The sequence below is a fragment of the Plectropomus leopardus genome, chromosome 18 (assembly GCF_026936395.1).
Source record: "Plectropomus leopardus strain MGB_pleo_1.0 chromosome 18, ASM2693639v1, whole genome shotgun sequence".
NCBI classification, from domain to species: domain Eukaryota; kingdom Metazoa; phylum Chordata; class Actinopteri; order Perciformes; family Serranidae; genus Plectropomus; species Plectropomus leopardus.
The window spans coordinates 25,802,266-25,821,357 of NC_142193.1; the positions used below are offsets into that span (position 1 = coordinate 25,802,266).

General features: G+C 41.7%; 1 protein-coding gene across 1 annotated transcript in view; it reads left to right on the plus strand.

Moving 5' to 3' along the window:
* The first annotated feature begins 1,672 nt into the window (after window positions 1–1,672).
* Window positions 1,673–19,092, plus strand: part of cacng3b (calcium voltage-gated channel auxiliary subunit gamma 3b) — a 38,122-nt gene continuing 20,702 nt past the window's right edge. Inside the window, exons 1-2 of the mRNA XM_042505440.2 lie at window positions 1,673–2,397; window positions 2,523–3,304. Coding sequence (XP_042361374.1) covers window positions 3,088–3,304 — 217 coding nt within the window. The 5' untranslated portion in view covers window positions 1,673–2,397; window positions 2,523–3,087. The remainder of the gene's footprint in view (window positions 2,398–2,522; window positions 3,305–19,092) is intronic.

Genomic DNA, 19,092 nt, shown 5'->3' on the forward strand with positions numbered 1-19,092 from the left:
TAACAAGTTCAACAAATGAAAAAGGTGTCGTCATTCTTTTAAAAGGTCATTGTAACTGATAATAATGATGGTGTAATATTGTACACCATGAAACTGTGATGTTTTCTGAAACATTTATCATATCAACAAATCTCATACTGTTGCAACTTTACCACAATGCAGGCATCTAGGTGTTTGGGGGGGATATTAAAGAGCCACCTACACATTGATTCATGCTGATTAATGAATATGTGTCTGATAGCTCGGTGAGAAAGAAAGAGAGAGAAAAAAGCTACCAGTTAATAAACAAATAACAAGTCAAAAAGAGGAGGTACATGCTTTTATCCATCCCTACAGTCCTGTCGTCATATCGTTTGTATTGGTCTCCAGTGAAGAGACGGGCGTTCATTCATTGCTCTTTAAACAGGCAATACAATGAGCTTTAAAACAGTCAGATCTGTACAGCCGCCTGTGGCACAAACACACACACGCACACACGGCGCCTCATAAAGACACTTACACATGTTTATGTGTGCACACATTTGTACACAGCAGAGTCACGTGAACAGAGACATACACAGGCACATGCCTACAAAACATGCACACACACACTCATGCAATCACGTGCACACACACATACGCACGCCCGAAAGCATCCCCATGTGTGAAGTGAACTATGAAGCTCAAACCGCCTTGTGTGGAAGCCTCGCTGGAGTGGAATCATTAAAAACGGTCCGTGGCTCTTTAAGTGGCGTCTCTGCTTCTCTCCCGGGCGCGATTCTTCATGCATCGCTTGCCAATCTCTCTCTCTCTCTCTCTCTCTCTCTCTCTCTCTCTCTCTCTCTCTCTCTCTCCTAACTAATCAGCGCGGTGCAGGGGGCTGCTGGCGCCGCGCAGGCGGTGGACAGAGGTAAACAGGGAGGGAGAGAAACGCTGCGCTTCGATTCAGCACCGCGGACAGCGCCACAGCGTACATTCAGCACCGCGGACAGCTCTCCAGGCGCGGCAGAAGCGGCGCGGCACAAAAACTGAAAGCTGCATTTAAGACATTAGAAGCAGGTGGTTTATGAATAAATATAATCACAAACCAAACACTTTCGCGTATGATAATGACTTTGACCACATCTGTGATAATACTAAAGAAGTGGCCCTCCTTTTGCTGAAACTCTACATCAGGGATTAACTTTGCTTGGGGGCCACTTATACAGCTGCCCCATGTTTCAAATGGGACGTTTTTAGGATGTTAGGACGTTTCAAGGTTTTTTGGAAGTTTCTGGGATTTTAGGAAGTTTTTAGGGTTTTAGGAAATGTATGATTTTAGGACATTTCTGTGATTTGGGGACATTTAAGAATATATGACATTTCTGGGATTCATGACATTTCTAGGACTTTAGGACATTTATAGGATTTTAGGAAATTTCCAGGATTCTAGTATATTTCTAGGGATTTTAGGACGTTTATAGGATTGCAGGACGTTTCTTGGATTTTAGGACGTTTCTAGGGGTTTTGCCCATTTCAGATTTTCGAACTTTTCAGCACATTTCTTTAGCATTATAGGACGGGGCCAGATTTGGCCCGTGGGCCGTAAATTGAGCATCAATGCTCTACATATTCTCTACTCTCTAGACCTGAGACCCTGTCCTTTATAGCCTACTGACGGCGTTGCGGCGGTGGGCGGGACATGCAGCAGTGACAGCACATGATTAGCTCCTGAAGGGCGCTGTCACCCACGAGCCCAATCCGAGCCGAACGGTGCGGCCTCAGGCGGAGTTTGAGGAAACGCGCGGTTAGTTTTAGTTTGTGTTGGTTGGACCGAGAGGAGGAGGAGGAGGAAGACGAAGAGGAGGAGGACGAGGAGGAGGAGGAGGAGGCGACGGCTGTCATTTTTTTTTCATTTGTACCAACGGGCACGTTTCTCGGGAGCAAGCCCAGGCGGGTGTAACTGTCCTGCAGGCTCCATCAGCAGGCGGCTTGTCGGACGGTGCGTCCCGGTTGTGGTTCGGCGCGTGACAGAGAACGAAAAGGCTGTTTTTTGAGAAGAATTTGATTAATCCGTGTAGATCTTATTTTTGGTGCCTATTTAAAGCAACTTAAACACTCGTGCTTCGTTTTTCCAATGCAGATAATGTATATCAAAAACTGAATTTATGTTAACAGCTGCGCTTTTTGGACCAGTTTCTACAGCCTGGACATCGAAAAACATGTCAGTGAGTCAACAGCTGGAGTGGAAAACACACGACGGATCTTGGTAAGCGTCCGCTCTCTATTCATAGCTGACGTATGGGCTTTATTCATCCGTCCATTCATTCAGTAATTCAGCAGGAAACCGAGCGCAAACCCACTGTGCCGCCTCATATTTTGGCGCTGCTGCAAGAGGGATCGAAGGAGGACATCCTTCACCGGTCAACACATCCAGCGGTGAGTTCGGGGCGAGCCTCCTCGACAATGATGTTTTAAACACATTAGAAACCCGCCTCCCTTTGCTGTGCGGTTAAATCAGTCAAGGAAACAAACTAACCCCATTTTTTGTTGTTGTTTTAAAGATGGAGTCCCCTCACGCAGGCTGTTAATGGTTAACAGATTAATAAGGAGGCTGTTTTGGGAAAGAAGTTGAGAGGGAAGAAAAGGAGGAGGAAAACGGAGCAAAGAAGAAGATCTCTGGTTACTGGCGCGTCTCTAACGCAGCTGGAGACTAATCAACGGGAGGAGGGAGGCAGAATGTGGCACCGCCGTTACCCTCCGCTCTGAGGGCAGTGTCAGGGACAACCGGTGGTCGTTAAACCTCCGGTGTGTGCGCGCTTGTATGTATGAGGGTGGTGGTGGTGGTAAAAACCGGTTTTTGATGCGCGAGAAAGTGACGTGCCGCCCTCCCACCTTCCCGCCCTTTGCCACGAGCCTCTTGTCAACTCCACGGACAAGGCAGCCAAGTACTTCATTTTTCTCATAAAAAAATCACCACCTTTATGTATATTTTTTGATATTTTTCTTTTGTGAGTGCCTGTGTGTTGGACCCCCTCACCCTGCCTCTCCAAATCTCGCGGGATATAAAGGAAATAAAAAGCGAAAAGAGAGGAGGAAAAGAGATTAAGACAAACAGGAGCCGCCTATATGAAGATGCTGATGTGTGACCGCGGCGTCCAGATGCTCGTGACGACGGTGGGCGCGTTCGCCGCCTTCAGCCTCATGACCATCGCCGTCGGAACCGACTACTGGCTGTACTCGCGCGGGGTCTGCCGCGTGAAGAGCAGCGGCGACAACGACACGAGCCGCAAGAACGAGGAGGTGATGACGCACTCCGGCCTCTGGCGAACCTGCTGTCTGGAAGGTACGTGATCAGTCTGACTGACTGGCTGTCTGTCTCTCTGTTTCTATGTGTGTGAGTGTGTGTGTGCGCGTGCATGAACATGTCTCCCTCTGTGTGTGTGTTTCTGTGGCTGTCTGTGTTTTTACTCGTGTGTAGTCTGGTGTGTGTTTTCTCTGTCCCTGCCTCTTCACACACACATACACACATCCTGTCTCTCCTACTGTCTGCCTCTGTCTAACACCAGAGAAGCATTGGCGTGCCGTGTGTGTGTGTGTGTGTGTGTGTGTGTGTGTGTGTGTGTGAGTGTGCGTGTGCGTGTGCGTGTGTGTGTTTGCCTGTGAGTGTGACAGCATCCCATAATCCCTGAAACTCAGTTCCTAAGCAGCCGTCCTTTCCCCGAGTTCACCCCCACATCCCTTCCTCTGCAACATGATGAAATACAATAGAATATTTATTGATCTGCTCTTGTTGTCATCACACTGCATAGCTGAAGGTACAAATAAAGCACTTATGGACACAAACACAGACAGCTGGCAGTGTTCTTAGCCCGCCAGCTGCACCAACAACAAGTACCTGGATCTGCACACTGTTGCTGGGATTCTTGCACACTGTGTGGTTAGGAATTTTGTTTGAAGCCATCTTGTTGTCGGCAGCCAGAAAACACAAATTACAGGCAGCGTTGTGTAACCTACGTTGGTGCTAGAAATTTGTGTGCATTTGGCAACTGCTAGAGTTGAGAGAGACCTGTCGATTCATGCAAATACATGCAAATTGCAGCCTGATTGCAGTCATAAATCTGATTTTATGAATCTTTGACATGCTGACCGACATGCACTGTGATCATTGAGAATTTTGAGAATAATGTGTTGTGAAAAAAGCACGAGTTCACTTTGAAATTCTGGGAAGAGGTTCTTTCCATTGACTAAGTTGACTCGAGCCAGAATCTGGTGGCTTCATCTTTGGGCATTATCACATTCACCACACACTTGTGCTGGTTGTCGCTTCTTTTTGCTGCATCAGTTCCATTTTTGTCAGAAGTAACCGTATTTTGGCAAGAGGCTTGCACTGGTGGAGCGAGGGCTGGATCAGACTGAGAAGCCGAGGACACTCAAAGCAGTATGCCTTTAATTACACGTAACTATCTGCACTTGATGGAACGGAAATGTACAACAGCATTTTTTGTGGATGCTGAATATCAAACAAATGCCAGCAACTGGATCATATTAAGTTGCTGTGAGCTGTAAAATTCACCATTTTCAAGCAGAAGAGAAGCAGGGGCAGTGTAGAGGCAGAGCCGATGTGACAGAGTAAACACAGCAGCGAGGATTACGAATGATGATGCTCAATTTCTTGCATTGGCAGAATGAGAAAGAGAAATTCATTCTCCATTGCCGTGATGGACTTGATTTATAGAGGCCTTACGTACCACCAACATTGCTGCCACTGTCTCCTCTTCTGCCTTGATCTCAGCATTAACATGATAGTAACCTCCTCAAGTGTTGCCATGTCTGTTGTTTACATCCCACACATCCAGTAGTTGAATACAGCCTGGTCTCTCTCATGTGCACCCTACAAGTATCCTCCAGTAACACACATTGCATATAGGCAAGTATATGGACAAAAACGCTCATGACGCTATATATCTCTGGCCGTAGTCTGGGTCTGCAGCTGCCTGTTCTAGAGAGAGCGCTCTGCAGCTACATCTGGGGGCCGAAACGTCCACGTACACATTGTGCACTGAAAATTAAGAAAACGTCTGCTCGACTTGAACAATCTCAGTTGATTAAGGTGTGTCCGACTGATGATATGAATCACTGACTTTCAGGGGCCAGCCATAGTAACATTTATGCCAACCTCATAGTTATTGCTGCTAGACAGACATTATTTCTGTAGTAAATTCACCAGTATAACCTCCACTGTTTGAGTTCACATCGCCTCTGGCTCTTCTTGTCAAGTCTATCCCTTTATTTTGCATCATTTAATTACCTAATTGAGATCATAAAACCCCCCAAATTGTCCCATTAAATCACGCCTTTTCCAGTTACTCCAATGACACTTCGCTTCAGAGACACACACCGTGTCTGTAGCTTCATGTTCCTTGACTACAGTAATGGATCAGCTCTGTGGTTCATGAAGTCATCTGATTTTAAATCCTCAAGTCTTGTGGCTATCCGGCGATCTCAAAAAATCGAAACCTAAAGCCAGACGAAGATAAGGGCAGACGGGGCAGGGATAATTGGAGCAGGTAGACAAATAAGATAAGATAGATTAGATCAATTTAAAGAGGTGAAGTGCCTCTTTTCATTTGAGTTTACTTTAATTGCTAAGCAGTTACAGCATGCTTTATTACCACGTGTTTATGAGGCTCCAGACTTGACAAAGTGAATGAGAGCACTAATATCCTGAGAGAACACAAAGTGACCGTACAATAAGACAGAAAGCACAGAGACAGGTAAATGTGTCTGTGGGGTTTCTTGGTGGCTCAATGGATTGAGGTACATCACCATGGCAAATTTGAGGCTGCAGCATTAGTGTGTATGTGTTTATGTGTGTGTGGATCATAGGTTTGAGCCTTGGCTTTGACCTTGGCTGTATGTCGTTCTCTGTCTCTTTCCACTTTTCCTGTTGCCTTCCCTGTGGAATCTCAAAAGAAGCACTGGAAGCCATAAAAGCATTTTAAAATGTGCCTTTTTTCTGTCAGAGAAAGGTCAAATCACTTATCTTCAACCTGGAGTTCCAGCCAAATACATTAAGAACTACATTTTAATTGTAAATGGCTTTTTATAGATTGCTTGGTAGCAGTATCATGTTGTTAATACATCCCATATTGGAGACGGCTGACACTGTGGACAACGTGTCCACTGCAACAGGGCTAACCTCCCAGCCGTTGTTTGTATTTGTCTCCAGGGTACCTTTCGCTTGTATCAGAGCATTTGTGTGTGTTACTTCTCTTCATTGCTACCACTTTTTTTCTATGTTTAAAGCTGGGGTAGGCAGTTTTATTTTGGCATCATTTGTCAACAACCGCACAATAAACTTTGAGCATATTGTAATTCAAGCGGACTGAGATAGACCTCTGCACCTCCTTTTGGCTCTGTTTTCACCCTTTAGAAAATCTAGCCCCTGACAGGATATTTTGGTCAGTCACAGGTTATTTTGGAGAGAGGGTGTTCCTATAGGTTGTTCAGCAAATGCAGGTATACGTGCACATCTCTTTGGTGTTTCAATGGTGGAGAATCCTGCACAGAAAGTTGCAATTCCAGCACTGGCAACATCTGCTTATACTGCAAAGCAATCCAAAAAGAGACTAAAAGAGAGTTTCACAAATAAACAAAACAAAACATTACGGCTCAACCCAATTATTTGGCTATTCGAGCGTTCGTTAATTGGGAACGTATTCGTTTATTGACTGAGTTGAGCCATTTCTGTGTCATGTGAGCAGCACCAGAATACAAACACGTGAGCTGTCCTACTGGTTAAGAAATCCAGAGCAGTGGGGAGTGAGGGGGAGAGATGGTGGGGCGGCTAGAGAGCTAGTTCTTCTTTTTGTGATCTGATAGACAGAGAGAGAGAGAGAGAGGAGTTGCCCATCACCTGTATGGGATTAAAAGTCATTGTAAATGTCAATTTCTCCCACCTGAAGCTTCATTATTAAACCTGACACACATAATTCACTGTAAATTATTTGACATTGATTCGCTGAAAATTGCCCGCACACGGGCAAGTAAACTTTGTTTTCAATTATCATTAAAAAGATGCATTGCCCCTAGTAGGAGCATGCATCTGTGTCTTCTGTGCATGCGCAAGCGCGCGTGCGTGTTGGTGTGTGTGTGTGTGTGTGTGTGTGTGTGTGTGTGTGTGTGTATGTGATGCAGCCAGACATAACCATCTCATTCTGGGGGGCAGAAAAGGCTATTACAGGGCCAGATGGTGCAGGTATAAGGCTTTATTGAACACGCACTGTCATTTACATACACACACCCACGCACACATACACCCACACACCCACACACTCACACACACACACACACACACACACACACACACACACTTGTAATTGAATGAATAAATAGACAAATTCTAGGATATTCCCAAGCCACCAAACAAGCACAGCTGTGGGAGCAGTACGCCAAGTTAACACAATGTCAGCACAATGTCAGCGCATGCACACATGCACACACTCACATGCAACAGACACAAAAACATGCAGTTGCATGCACACTCACTCATGCGCGTACGCACGCATTCACACACACAATCACACAACTAAAGTGAATAAGTTCTCTTATCTCTGTTCTCATTCTGCACATCTTATCCCCCCTTCGCTCATTCTGGGTCCCTGGTTGTCACGGTTTTATAATTCATAAACGCCTCATAAACTGACAGGAAATGGATGTCTCTGACTCGTGTACATGTGGCTCGTAGTCTGCCTGACATCAGAGAGTGAGTGAATGAGAGATGGAGGGGGGTAGGAAAAACATCATGTATGCAGTGTTCTTACAGTAAATGTATAGAGCAGTCATGCATATGAGCCGTGCAGCATGCAGCATGCAGCACATTTTACAGTCACACAGTTTCTTTCTCAGACAATATGAGGCAAGAGGAAGAAAGTCTTAAGAATCACCTTATTTTATTAAAGAAAATATAAAAATAGATCTTGCACCATACATCGCGGATGTGTCCCTGCTGGCAAGAAATGTCGTTGCTAGACGCTAATATTTGGTTGAGTTTAGGTTGTGATGGCGGGTGACCAAAATTCAATGTCAGGACGTCTACTGCCAATGTCAATGTCAGAATACTGACGACAAATGACGCTGGTACTTTGATGGTCTTAATTAGGGCAGCCCCCTGAAAGTCAGAGTTAAGAAACATCAGTCGCAGACCACTCAGTCGACTGGGATTGCTTCAAGTCCAGCAGTGTGCTTCGGGGACATTTTGGTCCCCAGACTTTGTTACAGAGTGAGTGCTCTTGACTTTCACACTACTCTTTGATAGAGGCTGCAGTGGACACATTGCAGCGGCACAGAGGAGGAAGAGATTCTGCATTATAATGCTCCTAGACAACATTATCTTCTCTCTTTTGCTATTTTTGAAAGATGATTTTTTGGGGGCTTTTTCCATTTATTCAGAGGACAGTTGAAGGGAATGACATGCAGCAAAGGGCTGCAGGCTGGACTCGAATCTCGGCCGATGCAGAAGCCTCAGACATATGGGGCACACACTCTACCTGGTTAGCTCGAGGCCGCCCCTTTCTGACATCCTATTGATGTCCAGTGCCAGCCGGGATGTTTTCTGTTCTGTACCCAAAAAAGTAAGTAAAGGAAGCATGAGTGCAACACATATAGTAAAAAAAACACAAACGTTATTTCCTTTGACAGGAAAATGTACAAATTCTACAAAATTACATATTCACTCCCATAGAAATATATTGACACCGCAGAGAATGTAGGAAAATTAGCAATAATAACATCAGAAGGGTGTACCCTTCAAAATAAGAGTCTCCAGCGAATCCACCCAGGATTGTGAAGGAATTTGTAATGTCTTGTTCGTAATGTCTCCAGATATGGATCACTTGTTAAAACCCAGTATAAATGAGGTCTATGTTATTGTATGTGTAGCTCACTTTAATGTGCCCGTCGTTTGTGATTGTATCTTTATGATTCCTCTGTGTGTGTGTGTGTGTGTGTGTGTGTGTGTGTGTGGTCAAGTCAGGATTTCCTACATGCAGTGAATGTGTTTTTGTGTGTCTGTACAGGTGTACTGAGGTGTTAAGTTCCCACTGTGATAAATGAGCATGAGAAAGCCGGGAAATGAGGAGAGAAGGAAGGAGGGGGGAGGCAGAGCATGAATGAACAGAGACCAGAATGTGCATGAATGAAGCAGGGGAGGAAGGTGGAGAGGGGAGGTGGTGGGTGGCAAGTGATGGATGGGCTGTGCATGGCCTCTGTTTCAGGTGAATCTCTGGGGAGTGTTTGACCACGCTGGGGATCTAAATGATCACCTGGTAATAGAGAGAAGGAAAGGGGTTTTAAACAATGGGGGCAAAAATGTTCACGCGGGTGGCTGCGGGAGGAAGGAGAAAAGAGGAAAAGGAAGAGGGAAGAAATAAAGCCAAAGACTTAGAGAAAAAAGAGAGGGAAAGGGGTATTTGTAAACATTTGGAAAGAAAAGAAAAACAACAGGGTGAAAACAAATACACTATATGGCCAAAAGTATGTGGACACTCTTACACTATTCCAAATGCTTTTGCATGCTTTCACGTTGAGGCTGTTTGGAGCAATCCCAATACTACAGTTTATAATGATGTTTTAGACAGCACTGTCCATCCAACCTTGTGAAAATTGTGAAGCGGTCAAGGTATAAAGGGTTAAATGGAATATTTTCTGGTTTCTTTACTTCTCCATGACAATAAACTGAATATCCTTGGGTTGTGGACAAAACAGGACATATGAATGAACGAGGTATAGCACTCCAAAGTGTGATATACATTCGATTGACAAAACAGGCATCCTAGAGAGGGTGATAATACGCACATCACATAGGTGCAAGGCTATCAAAAAAGGAGTGCATATGAGGAAAAGAGTAACACCTGCAAACTTACTTCACGCCAAACAACGTTTGATCCTACTTGGATCTTCGTCAGGTTTTTTGTGTGTATTACTTCTGTTTTCCCTTAACCTTAATGTAATACAATTTAGAATGCAGGTGATGTAGACTGATGAGGAATTTTAATATTAAGTATTTTGATATAGTACAGTGGCCCTGGCATCATTGTTTTTCTTTTTCTATGTACTTCTTATATGTATTTTCTATGTAATTTATTGAATTATTGATTGCCAATTGTTTCACCACCTTGAGTAGTTCAAAGGGTTAACCACACCTATCACCGTAGAGCTCGTCAGCCTATTTGTGTGCATTATGGATACATATAGATGTGGTTTTATCTTTCTCAAACATTTTGACCTGACAAAGATCCAAGTAGGATCAAAATGTTGTGTCCATTAAACTTGTGTGGCATGGAGTTAATGTGCGGGTGTTAATTCTTTTCCTCAAAACGCACGTTCTAACCATAAATGCTTTTGATTTAGTAGTGCAAACTACATGGGAAAATCACTATGAACCATTCTGAAATGCACTCTGAATTATGCATGCGCTTTGTAGTCTATAATTTAACCTAATCTATGAAAATTTCAAGGAAAGAAAACACCCCTCATTATATTGCAAATTCCAAGGACAGATGTGATGGCTTTCACAGTTTCAACAGCTATGGTAATGCTTCTGTTTTCACCCAACTGAACATATACATTGAATGCCCCCTGTGCGCAAAGCAAAATGGTTTGTTTATAGAAATATGTGAAAGAAGTTGACCTGCAGAAAGCTCCAACTTCAACCACATCAAACCCCTTTGGGTTGAACTTAAATGCAGCCTGCAAACCATTCTTTATGATGAGGGCCTGACTTCACTAATGCTCTAGTGGTGCAAATTGTTGCACCCAGATTCGAAATGCAGTGAACAACTTGAAGGCTGTTTAAGTTGAGGCTGTTAAAACAGCATGTTAATGTCTGTTGTTTTTCAATGAGATGTGAGTGTAACGTTGGCAGCGTAGTGTGGCAGGATGCTCAAAACAAGCATGTATGTAAGTGAGAAAAGATGAGAGAAGATGAAGGGAAGATTGGAAAGGGATGAATGGATGTTTTGGTTAATGAGAGCAGAGAAAATGAGGAAGCGTAAAGGAGGGATGATGAGAGCATTTGAAACGGGAACAGAGAAATGTTCTGGAGAAAGAGAACATGGGTGTTTGTGGAAGAACAGAGTGAGAAAAGGGGGAGAGAAGAGAGGGAAAGAGGAGAGGTGTGCAACCAAGCAGAACCTGTCCCGTTCTCTTTCATCAGCCATCACCGTGGAAACTAGCCTCTTCCTCTCTCTCTCTCTCTCTCCCCCCTTTTCCCTCTCCCCCATCTTCTCTCTCCTCCGCCTAGAAAGAGGTAATCAGAGAGAGTGAGGGAGGTAGAGATGAAGAGACAGAGAGAGAGAGAGAGAGGAAGAGGCACAGTCACCCACACTGAGCTGTCAGAGGCGCTCTGAGGAAACAAGCAGTCCAATTTGCTCTGCTTTTCAACTTCCTTTCCTCTCCCTTGCTCACTCCCTCCTCTTCTTCTCTTCTGTTTTCTAGTTGACAAAACGTTTTATATTCTGCATGTGTTTGTGTGTGCATGTGGCTGGGTTGAGACATCCAGCTTTTGGACTACACATCAACTGATTAGGGACAGCTCCTCTGGGAACGAGGCTGTCCTCGCCACAATAACTACAGCTTTGGTCATTTGTTCCGAAGCCTAAAATGACCTTTGTTGACGTTATACTGAGACAGGCCGATTGTAGCACATCCATAAGCTTGTACAGAAGAGGTTTGAATGGTTAGAGTGTATGAACAGTGTGATTTTAACATGGGAGAACAATGTTTGTGTGTTTTTCCGACTAACAATAAAGATTTGTTTATTTTAGAGCATGACTAAAATCTATTCTTGGTCTTTACCAAGTAGTTTTTAAAAATGCTACAGGGTCTGCACCATAACCATGCCAGTGTACGCCTGCTTTGCGCAGAGTAGGCTAGCAGATAAGCCAGATACACCATGAAATTTGAGTGGTGAGAGCAACGTGTTTGTCACCACGATCACATGGCCCATACAAACAATTAAATAAAGGGAGACTGATAAAACAGAAAACTGTTCAATGTTGTTCCGGCTTAACCCTTAGGGCCCGCTTTAATATTACACACGCTTGTATCACTCTGCACACAAAATGCACTTTTCAAATCAAGCATTAAAAAATATTATACAATAATCTGATTTTCTACTTTCATCGAGTTCATTTTTTAACCAACATCAGTCATAATCAGAAATAAAAGTGTTTTAAACCTTTAAATGCCAGGATTTTGTCATGATGCCACTGTTTTTGTTTTCTTGTTTTTAATATTAATTAATTGATTTCAAGATTGATTATTATTAATCCAAAATTCAACCAAAAATACACAATCTTGCCAAAATGTGTGCGATATGCATGAACACAGTCAGAATTATCATGAAATGAAGAATGAAAAGTGCGTAAAATATACCAAACAGTCTCTAAGGGTTTAATGTGTGAACACTACTGCCCATGTTGGTAATTATTTGTCAACTAGGAAAGCTCCCATGGCTTTTGTCCTGTAGACTGACATTGTTGTTTGTTTTGTCAGCTGACAGTTATGTGGTTGCTGCCGCTGGCTGACAGATAAGACTCCATTTAAACAGCTCTCCCGGCCCTCGCGGTTATGTGTTGAGCAGTGCATGGGTGCACTGACTAGACTCTAGGAAAGGCTGTCTGTTGGTTGCTGGGTTCACCACTTTGGCTCTGACTGAAATATCTTAATAACTATTGTTGCTGAGAGATACTGAGGTACTGCTGATAAAGGACCGAGCACTGCCCCAACTTGTGTGTTGCTCAGCTCTACGTCATGTTTCATTGTAGGTCACGATTTGTCGCTGTGACTGGTTTTAAGTCTATCCAGTAGTGTCCAGAGGAATTATGGTATGTGCCAGCTCATAACGCGTCCTGGAAAATGAACCGACCAAATCGATTCTTGGTCTTCATCAGGGTCCCAGAAACACTAATCATACTTAATTATATACCAACTATGAATGGCGCCTTGCCCAACACATCAGGTCTAGAAAATAACCAATAGAATACAGTACAATAAAAACTGACAGTCCCATCAGCCTCTACTGTACTTAATGTTTAGCGCTAATTAGCAAATGTTAGCATGTTAACACACTAAACTAAGATGCTGAACATAATCTGCAAAACACCCTGTTTACATTCTGACATTAGTATGTAGCTCAAAGCTCTGCTGTGCCCAAGTACAACCACATAGAGCCATTAGCATGGCCGTGGATTCTTAGTCGTTTTTAACTCTAACAGTGATCTTAATTTAACCATTTAGTGTGGAGGACTTGTTGCTGGGAACACATTTGGTGTCCCGCCTGTGTTTTAACTGCTGTTGTGCTCTGGAAAAGCCAAAAATCCTTCAGGTGCACTGGGGTTTTGTTAAGATTGGCATAGTTATTACAGCCATGTTTCTGTAATAATTAAGGTTATAAAGTGTAGTGGTTCTCAAACTTTTTCTGTAATGCTGAAAAGAAATGTATGCCCTCTCATAAACCGAAACAGCTACAATATTCGGAAAACTAGTAACAAAAACAGCTTGTTCAGTTTCATTTAAATAGCATTATCAGGAACATAGACTGTATTTTTCTTCTTGCACATGCAGCTCGGGATTTAGTGTTGTGAAAATAAAATAGATACATTATTCCCGGAACTGCTGATAGTTTTAATAAAAAAATTTTATAAAATCAAGGCTCTCCATTAACAACTACATTAAAAGTACAGCTGCGAGCAAGATGTTTTCTATCATGTCAGTCAAATATTTCAGATCTGAGTGACATTTGCTCCAAGAGCATCACCGAAATTTTTTTTTCCCTCAGGTGTCAAAATAAATGATACATCTGTCCTTTAACCAGAGCAGTCTTGGTTTGTTATTGTTATTTCAGTTGTCTGTTTTGGTGAGTTTTTCTATAATTTATGCTTATTTATGGTGCTTCAGTGTTTGACCTGTAACTCTGCTGTACAAACCAGACTGTGTGTTTGTGCGAGCTGGATCAAGGACAAACTGCTGGCACCTCATGACCAGCTCGTCACAATCGTGGGGGCATCTGGACGCACAGTGTTGTTTGTTTGTTTGTCTCCGTTTTAACCTTGATTTGAGGCACTTTTTTTTCTAGTGGAATATTTCCACTGTTTAGTATGCATACTGCATTACTTGCCTGTGATTTCACAAGTAGAACTACACGAACAGGAGCAAGCAGGTGTTTACTTTTTAGTTGAAATCATATTTTAACTGGTCCGAGTTGTTTACCTCTGATTTTGACAGTATAGTTTGATTTCATTGATGTTCACAACACAGCACTGTTTTTATATACAAAACATTTAACCTTAAATTATTTTTTTACTGTGACATTTTGATAATATTCAGCGAACATGAGCATGAATATATTTTATTGTGTGTGTACTTAGGAAAATAGATGCAGTGAGGAAGAGCTATAGCTAAGTAAATAAGTTGGTTAAACAGACAGATGTAAGAAAGTAATAGGCTGACCGAGAAGGTTAGAGACAGCAGAGAGCGAAGGAGAGGCTGAGGGAAGTGAAAAAGAGAGTGAGATATGTGGTAAAGCTAAATAATAAAAGTGTATCTGTAGCTCGGCACTCTTAAGAACAGCCAACAGTTTGTCGAGATTCAGTGAAATGGAAAGTGTTTCTCCTCAACGTCTCAGCTTTTGGCCCTTGGACTTGCTGTACTACTGTTTTCATACATAACATTAAAATGTGTTTCTCTGTGTCTTATCTGAAGAGCTGTCAAAACTGCTGGCTTTATCTGTCAAAGTATGGCTTTGTGGCATTCAAACAAAGATCATTCACATGTAAATGTTCTGTGATACCTATATTTAAACATGACAGGCCTGTTTTAGATATAGCTGCAATAAAGTGCTGCAGGAGTGACCCCGCTAAAACCCAGTTAACATTTTAGCATTCTGGCTCCCTCATTTCAGAGTTAATGCTTTTTTTAATGGGTTTTAGGTTAGATGTCTGAATAAGGTCTGAGGTTTACACAATTTTCATATTTTACTTGAACGAAACGTGTCTAAAAGAAGGCGTTTGTTAACAAGTGGCTAAATGAGAATACAGAGGTTGTCAGGAACATTCAGCTTCATCATCACACTGAGCTCAACAAGTTGGCCTTTACAGCCTCATTGTGGTGGTGATATTTAAGTTATACGACCATATAGAGTAAGGATGTGTGCGATATGTCGACTAGTTGATTAACCGTTGGTACCCTTGCTAGTCGACACCCGAAATACTAGTCTGTTAAACGTATTATTCCAATTATCATTAACTTATTAGAGTTTTTTTCAAAATATATTGTTTTCAATATGTATGAGGATAATATGCAGTGTTTACAATGCATAATGCAAAGTGCCACATCTTTCAGCTGCAAAAATGTGCTTAACAATTTCAGACAGCTCTTATAATATTCACAATGTTTTTTTTCAGACAATGTTTTAACTGTAACTTTCCGTTTAAATATCAGGGATATTAGCTTGAAAGATGAAACATACCACTGCATTTACCCTTCATAATCATAAAAGTGGTGTTCATTTATGAAGATCATCTTTCTGACCAAACCCTGTTAGAAGCATAAACTTTCGTTTGCCACAGTGTTTATTTTCTTCAGTAATCCAGAATACAATATAAAAATTCCACTGGCTTTTTGTTGAGGTAACCAAGGTGATGCTAAGTTTTGGTTTGGCCAACAAAAACTAATCATTCCTGCACCACTCTATTATTGAAAGTAGTACTACAAGTACCTGTTTTGCTCTCTTTTCAGTCATTTGTATTTTGGACTGTGCTTTCTAAACATGCTTTAATATATGTATGGTGGTTTTACACCTTACTAAGAAACGACAGCACACAGGAGGGAGTGCGCATGTGCATCACATGTTCATATGTGCATGTGTTTATACACAAGTGACAGCAGCAGTATATTGGGCCCAGTAGGGGAAACTAAACCATATGACTCACACAGGCAGGCAATCATGCACATACTGGACTCCCATCCCCATTCGCTATATCCCATAATGCCTTGCTGCAGCTGTGGTCGCAGCTGCCCTCAGGCCACGTTGACCTTTGTGAGGAAAATGTCTCCTGATAGATGCTCCCCCTGTGTGTGTGTGTGTGTGTGTGTGTGTGTGTGTGTGTGTGTGTGTGTGTGTGTGTGTGTGTGATCGCGCACACGCCCGCATTTGCTATCTTAGAATGTGTGTGTGGTCTGTGTGTGTTTGTGTGTATGTGTTTGTGTTCATTAGTTTTCTGTTAATTAGACTGAAAAAACGTACCCACAGCAAATTTCCGGCTTTCTCTTAGACACACATGCACCCAGCACACACATACACGCATACGGGCACAAATGCACACAAACACACTTGAATTCCCAAGAACATGAAAACATGACCTCAGAGGCGCTCTGAATTAGAGAAATAAAATAGCAGTGTGACGTAGTCAGTCCCAAGTACAAATTAGCTTTGACAGCCATGTTACTGTAAAGTATGTGCAAATGAATGTGTATGATTACTGATTACCATAAGCATTTGCATGTATGAAAACTCTGTTTGCATGTTAGACTGACACAAACAGATCTTTTCCCCAAAGACCTTTTTTCTTTCTTATAATAAAATAAAACTATTAACAGTACATTTTTAAAACATCTTGACATATTTTACACTGTAAACGGGGAACATTATGGGTTTTTAGTTGGACTTTAAAGGCATAAGGTTCATTTTGATTGTGTTAATTCTACCATCTAGCAGTAGACGGAGCAGATCCCAGTATTTTATGCCTTGTTTGAGCTGTATTAAAACTGGAGAGAGATGTTTAGCTTATAGTTTTCCATAATCCTAAAGTCTTGTGAATTACCTCATAGTCAGAAATACGACACAATCTAAGCAGCAGCTTTAAAATGTGGACTGTTAAATATAAAGAAGAATATTGTCTGCATATTGCAAATTACATGTTCTGTCACCTTTCGCTTTACCCTTTTACGTATAGGTCGCTATGAATTGCTATGAGTAGTGGCTTGATTGTAATGGCATATGATAATGGTCTGGTTCCACACTGTGAATAAATCTGTCAGGTTTATTATTATTTGTATTAACAACAGAGTTTTAATCCACCATCAAATATTGGGTCCAGATTCAAACCTTTCAAGAACAAGTAGTCCAATTAGCTTATTTGCTGCATCTAAAATAATATTTGGAATGACTACATCCAAATACTGATTGATATATTTCTCTAGAATTTGCTGTGCATGTTTAATAACAAAAGCGGCCATTAGAAACTGCATTGTAACTGATGTTTGTCCCTCAGTATGAGTGAGATGGTTGCTTTGTGTAGTCTCGTGGAGAGGGCCGTAATCGCTGCAATAACCTCTGCTCAGGTGAACTCTACTTGTGTTGCATCTTAATCAGGGATAGTGATCAGAAAGCTTTCATCAGTCAGCTGTCCTGGAGAGATTTAGATGCGCATTTGAGTAAAATCACAACAATTGAGAGAGTCTTAAAGTCATGAAATATGAATGAAAAATAATTGTTTATTGATTAATTTTGTACTGTCTTATCCAGAATGAGACAAATCTGTGTGGGTCTAATTTTATTAGCCTTGTTAGTGATCTGTTTATCTTTCAAATGGGATCACATAGAGGAAATCTGGGCAGTGATTTTAATTATGTGCTATCTTGTTATTACAGAAAATGCATTAAGCCCACGTGTATTGATAGATCTGTTGTTTTTTTCCATCCAGCTTTTATTTTCACATCCTCCTCATTTCCATTTATACATTTCTAATCAATGTATTGTGATGCAGATCATGAATTAGCATTTGTTTTATATTAAGAGGGGGTGCTTCATCACCCTCTTTTGATAAATGGAATTTTGTATCAATTTAAGGAGGAGCTTTTGTGCAACGCTTACTTTGAACGAAGGAACTACACTCACTAAAATAATTGATTCACATTTGCTGAAAGGTTTTAGGTGTTCTTTCTCTATCTCCGCTTGCCTCTCTCTCCTCTCAAGGTGTTCTCCTGAGCTCTAAAAGCTTAGTGATATTCTAATAAGCCATTGCAACCTGGAGGGCTAATATCATTGAAGTTGAGGTTTACAGCATAATCAATCTGAATTAACATTTGCTTGCACATTACGCTGGCTGGAGACACAAAAGAGAGAGAGAGAGAGCAAAGGAGAGTTAGTTTGAGAAGGAAAATGGAGATGTTGAGTAAGCAGATGTCAGAGAAAGAAGGTTGAAATTAAGACAAAACCACAAGAAACCACAGAAGTTAAGGGGCGGGAGGTAATCAAATCTACAGTCTGAAGTAGTGCCTGGTTTTTGATTTATAAGAAAAAATGTATCCATCTTTCCAAGCCCGTGTGTGTGATACATTTTGGCCCTGTTTGTGTGTGTGTACGTGTGTGTGCTGCACTGGTTTCTCCTTGATGAGATCATAGGCTGGTTTTGACACTTGACACAAGCCTGTGTGACAGCTACTGACTCACTCACTGATACAGCATTTGGAGGTAGCTCTTCAAAACTTCAGTGTGGGCTGAAAAATATACCCCCCACACACCCACGTGTCTGTGTTTGGTTGCAGCAGAGGAGTGGTGACAATGTATTCTGTTCTGTTCATCCAGATTGTTATACTGCAACCTGGTAATTTTTCTTACCCAATCTTTCAGATTCATCTATGTTCCATGTTTTTCTTATGATAGGTTGGCAACCTGTCCATGTTTTTTTCTCTACCACTAAACCAGTCCATGCTCAGATACACTCCATCCCATCTGTGAAACTGAGCACAATAAGCAAGAATAAAAAATGCATAAGAATGAATGCACAATCCGAGTCCAATTACTAAAGCAACTAGAAAGTGCATACCTCAGCCAAAGCTGCAAAACATAATGATTATTTTTTGTAGTTATTTGAACTGTTTTTTGATGTAAATCATTAAAAGTGAGTCGTAGCTATATATTTTAAATTTTGTGACATTTGTAGGAGGCTAGTTTCAGTTGCGGATTAAGGCTGCATTCAAATAAAGAAAATTGTTATAATTATTATTAATTAATGGTGATGGATAAGGTTAGGGTAAGGGGCAAGGGAGTGCATTATGTAATTAACG